The sequence below is a fragment of the Marmota flaviventris genome, chromosome 9 (assembly GCF_047511675.1).
Source record: "Marmota flaviventris isolate mMarFla1 chromosome 9, mMarFla1.hap1, whole genome shotgun sequence".
Taxonomy (NCBI): Eukaryota; Metazoa; Chordata; class Mammalia; order Rodentia; family Sciuridae; genus Marmota; species Marmota flaviventris.
The window spans coordinates 16,655,529-16,660,773 of NC_092506.1; the positions used below are offsets into that span (position 1 = coordinate 16,655,529).

General features: G+C 33.4%; 1 protein-coding gene across 1 annotated transcript; it reads left to right on the plus strand.

Annotated features, from left to right (window-relative positions):
• Positions 1 to 295: 295 nt before the first annotated feature.
• LOC139707081 (olfactory receptor 5W2-like) lies at positions 296 to 1,225 on the plus strand. Its single transcript, XM_071617071.1, has one exon. It carries the CDS (start codon positions 296 to 298, stop codon positions 1,223 to 1,225), a length of 930 nt encoding a protein of 309 aa, XP_071473172.1.
• Positions 1,226 to 5,245: the final 4,020 nt, after the last annotated feature.

Below are 5,245 nucleotides of genomic sequence, written 5' to 3' on the forward strand. Positions count from 1 at the left end.
CTTGAGGCAAGGGATGCAGACCACACAGATACTAGAAAACATGTAGAAAGTCACAGACTCATGTGTATTTAGATCAGAGTTTCTCAACTGTTTATCAGGGATATTTATTTCTAAAAATATTTCCAAGTAATAATGTGTTTAAAATGACATATGACTAGATGATATCCTTAAGAAGTAATGCAAAAACAATATTCTCCTTTACAGATCCATTGCTGAAGTCTACAAGTACAAAATTGGCATTTAAAAATGTTTTTTATTATTATTTTCTCAAAAGTTTACCTAAGAGTAAAGAAGAATGGACAGGGAAAATTGTTCTTTGAAAGAATTCATTTTGATGGGAATTACTGATAACCCTGAGATGAAACTGACCCTATTTATGATATTTCTACTTGTTTACTTTATTAATCTTCTTGGAAACCTTGGAATGATCTTCTTGATTAGAGTGGATCTCCAACTTCATACACCCATGTACTTTTTCCTCAGCCACCTCTCTTTCTGTGACCACTGCTATTCCACAGCAATTGGGCCCAAGATGCTGGTCGACATATTTGCTAAGAACAAGTCAATTCCGTTCTTTGCCTGTGCTCTGCAGTTCTTCATCTCCTGCACCTTTGTAGATTCGAAGTGCATCCTGCTGGCAGTGATGGCCTTCGACAGATACAAAGCCATCAGCAACCCCTTGCACTACACAGTAGACATGTCCAGCAGGATTTGTTCTGTGCTTTTAGCTGGGGTTTACCTAGTGGGAACAGCAGATTCTTTGATACATACAACATTGACCTTTCGCTTATGTTTCTGTGGGTCTAATGAGATTAATCATTTCTTCTGTGACATCCCTCCTATCCTATTACTGTCTTGCTCTGACACACAGGTCAATGAGTTAGCGATATTCACCATTTTTGGTTTCATTGAACTGAGTACCATTTGTGGAGTCCTGGTCTCTTATGGCTACATCATCTCATCAGTCTTAATGATCCGCTCTGCTGAGGGGAGGCTCAAAGCTTTCTCTACCTGTGCCTCCCACTTAACTGCAGTCGCAATTTTCCAGGGAACTGTACTCTTCATGTATTTCAGGCCAAGTTCTTCCTACTCTCTAGATCAAGATAAAATGAGCTCATTGTTCTACACCCTTGTGATTCCCATGCTGAACCCTCTGATTTATAGCCTACGGAACAAGGATGTAAAAGAGGCCTTACAAAAAGTGAAAAATAAAATGCAGCTTTAAATATTTATTATAAGCTCCTCTCTCCCACACATGTGTGCTTATTGTTTTCTTAAATTGGCAAGTAATTGCATATATTTTTTTTTTCTCAAACATTTAGGTTAATGAAATAAGTATTGATCTTAAAGTCTGGCCATAGGAAAATGTTATAATTCCCTAACCTCTTTAAATTATATAGGATACTGCATTCCAGTGGAACACTTTGGGGATCTAATTTTGCCAGATTTTTATTTTTTCTTTTACTCAAAAACTTTCAAATATATTGAAGATTATTAAGGTTGTATGGTGTCTATGCATTTTGATAATTCATTTTCATGGTAAACATAGTAATCTCTATGGTAAAGCATCCCCTCAGCTATTGGAAGTAACATGTATTAATTAACTAAGCAGTCAAATACTTCATAATAAACTTCAAAGCCTTTATGAAGTCAAAGCGCTGAGGAATAAATTTGAAAAATGTTCAAATCCAATGTGTGGAGAAGGGCTTCTTTGGTTCAAGTTTCTCAATTTTGAGTTCTAGAGAAATGCCACTTGGGAAACTGTTTTATATTGTTAAAGAGCAATGAGAAGAACCTGGTTACGGATCTATCTGGGGTAATTGCTAAGGGTCAACTCTTCTTTCAGTACTTTCTTCCCTTTTCTCTATCTTGGTTAAATGTCCCCTTTTTAATATTTCACAGACAGCTATCTCCTAAAGGCATTGTTTTAATGTCATCCTGTATATGTTCGAAATATTTGCTTCCAATATGGTATTGCAAGTGTCCTTTCCTTGAAGACACAGTGATGCATCCCTGTTATGTGAAACAATGGCTTTGTGTTTGTGAGAAGAAAGGGGGAAACAAATAAATAATAAAATAGAAACATTAGATATTTTTAGTGCTGCCAGATGTCACTAAAACAAAAATAATTTGCTAAGGTGTATGCCTTGAGTATACATATTTTTGAACGTTTGATACATTATGTAAAATTATTGTGGATATAAATATAATAAATCTATAGATACATATGATTGCATTGAAAATAAATATTATGAATCTGTATATTTGTGATATGTGTCTATTTCATCTTTCTCTACTCTAGTATTCTGTTTGCTTAGACAACTGAATGAGCTTGTTGAGAACTAAACTTATGTGTCAGTATACATGATGGATTATATGCGACTCAAAGTCACTAGAGTTATGTATTACAATTGTGGAAACTAAAAGCCAATAATGTCCCAGAATTTCTAGTTGGCATTATAAAATGTTTGAAAGCATTTCAGAATGAAATGAAAGCCCCAAAATACTCTTTGACTTTCAAGGTGAAATTTATGGGACAAAGTGACCGATCAGATAATGTCATGGTGGAACAAACCTAAGAACAATACTTTTTTAGATAAAGGCTTTAAAGGTTTCTACATGTACCTTGCTTTCCATAATACGGTCTTTGGGATTTTTGTTATGAGCAACACCACCCCAGAAAACATTGCAATTATTAAAAGTATGTTGGGCTGGGGTTGTGTCTCAGTGGCAGAATGCTTGCCTAGCATGTGTGAAGCACTGGGTTCCATTCTCGGCACCATGTATAAATAAATGAATAAAATAAAGGTTCATCAACATCTAAAAAAATATTTTTAAAAAGTATGTGCATAATGTGCTCTTAATAGACAGCTAATAATACAAATGTCATTACATGTATTCTAATCAATACATTTTCCTTAAATATGATACTTAATGATTCAGCATCTAAACACTGACTTAATCTATCTCTTGGCTCTGTTATCAGATCTATTTGCTGTGAACTACAGGGAAGAAAAATTTCAAAGTAATACAACCAGGAGTCCCAAATACAATTTATTGAACTTATTAATTCTAGCCCTCCTTCTGTCTCCCCACCAAAACAGAAGTTAAATAACAAATTATTGTGAATATTTTTAGGTGATTCAAAGTTAGAATATAAAAAAATAAGCATATGCTGCATAATATTCTCCTATTTAGGGATTCAACATATGTCAACACAATATAAAAAAATATGATCTATTCTAGCTTATTTCATAGCAGTGGTACATTTGGATACATGAGTAGCACAGATAATACTAGTCACAGGCTGTGTAAATGCATTGATTAGAATTGACCAGTAATGATGTTCAAAGTCTCAATAAAAGAAAGTTTCTGTTTCAGTCAAGTGTAGCTATTTATTTATTTATTTATTTGATAACAGGAATTGAATCCATGAGTACTTAACCAATAAGCCATATCCCCACCGTTTTTTTATTTTTCATTTTGAAACAGTGTCTAGCTAAATTGCTTAGGGCCTCACTAAATTGCTGAGGCTGGCTTTGAATTTGGGATTCTCCTGCCTAAGCCTCTGGAGCCTCACTGGGATTACAGATGTGAGCCACCCAGCCTGGCAGTTCCTCCGTTTTTTAAGGGTCATAATTTTTAAAGGTCACACACACACATACACATAAACAAAAAAAAAAAAAAAAAGGGGGGGGGGTGGTGGTGGTGGTGGTGAGAATTTACAGGAGTTTATGGTCACAAAGTTTTTTTGGTTCTTGTACCAAACTACTTGATCTGCAGCAGATTGGTGTGGTTCAATTAGAAGGCAACTTGGGGAATGAGCTGATCCCCAGGGCAGAGAATATTTGTCACTCAAAGAGCATTATTAATTCTGGAAATAGGATATATTTGAGAAGTCAGAAAGCCTCTGTTCAAATAAAATATATTGCCAGCCCTTAAAATATAATCTTCCTTATTTCTCTCTCTTACATTTCACCCAGTCAAAAAAGGTAAGTATTATATTTAACCTTGATCCAATAGGTAAGCATGAACTACTCTTAATTAGTACAATTTTAATTTTACATATATGTATAATTTTTTTGTGTCAGCAAAGAACAGTTTAGTTTAGAAAAAAAGATATATATATATATATATTTCAAAGCACTAATTTGGATGGTCTTTTTACCTTTCTGGCTTTAATTATTTTATTATCAAATGAGGTCAAAATAAAGTGTTTGTAAAACTAATGAATCCCTGTCTTTAAGATTATCATAATTTTTATCATCATCTTCTTCAATGTTAATATTAAAGTGATCTCTATGTGTTAAATGCATTTAGGCATTTTATATTTAAGTATCATATGTTTTATCTGCAGTATATCTGGGAAAGGCCTCTCATAAAAACTATTTCTTGTCAATGCTGAACCAGGTAATGGACAGATATTATTGAATTGGGTTTGCATTCTATCCAGTAATGTCAAAGTATTTCATTGTTTGTTCTGATAATTGTTCTTTTGTTAATCTCCTACATTGTATTAATTTAAAATCAATAAATGAATGAAATTTGACTGTTGTATGACAGTATATTTAAAAATTTTTAATTGTACAGCCTTTTTAAAAACTTTTTTTTGATGGACCTTTATTTTATTTATTTATTTTATTATATACAGTGATGAGAATCACACCCAGTGCCTCAGACATGCCAGGCAAGCACTCTACCACTGAGCCACAACCCAGACCTGTTGTATAGTCTTATCCTGAAATCTTATCTAAGTAATGTCATTCTTAGCTACTTATTGAAGATTTTAAAAACTTAGTTATAGAATTTTCCTTTTTATGTGATCATTTGATTTTTTTCTTTTAATTTTAAGCTGATACAAAATGTTCATATTTATGTGACACCATGTGACATTTCCATATGTGTATACTTGCATAATGTTTAAATCAATGTAAAACTCACTTCTTGAACACTCACATTTCTTTATGGTAAAACATTTCTTAAAGATACTTTTTTTTCTTTCTTTTTCTTTTTCTCTCTTTCTTTATATATTTTAGTAGTATTGAGTATTGAACCCTGGGGAAGAGGGGCTCGTCTGTCTCCTTTTGCTTCATCTCATTTCTTTGGTGTAGGCTAGATAATAACTACCTTACATGTTAAGTTATTTGAAAGCTTGGGTGAGACTAATGTCCTGCGACAAGACACATTTCTAACCATGTGCTAAGATTGGTAGATCTGTACAGTGACCAAGATTTCCTCTTCAAAC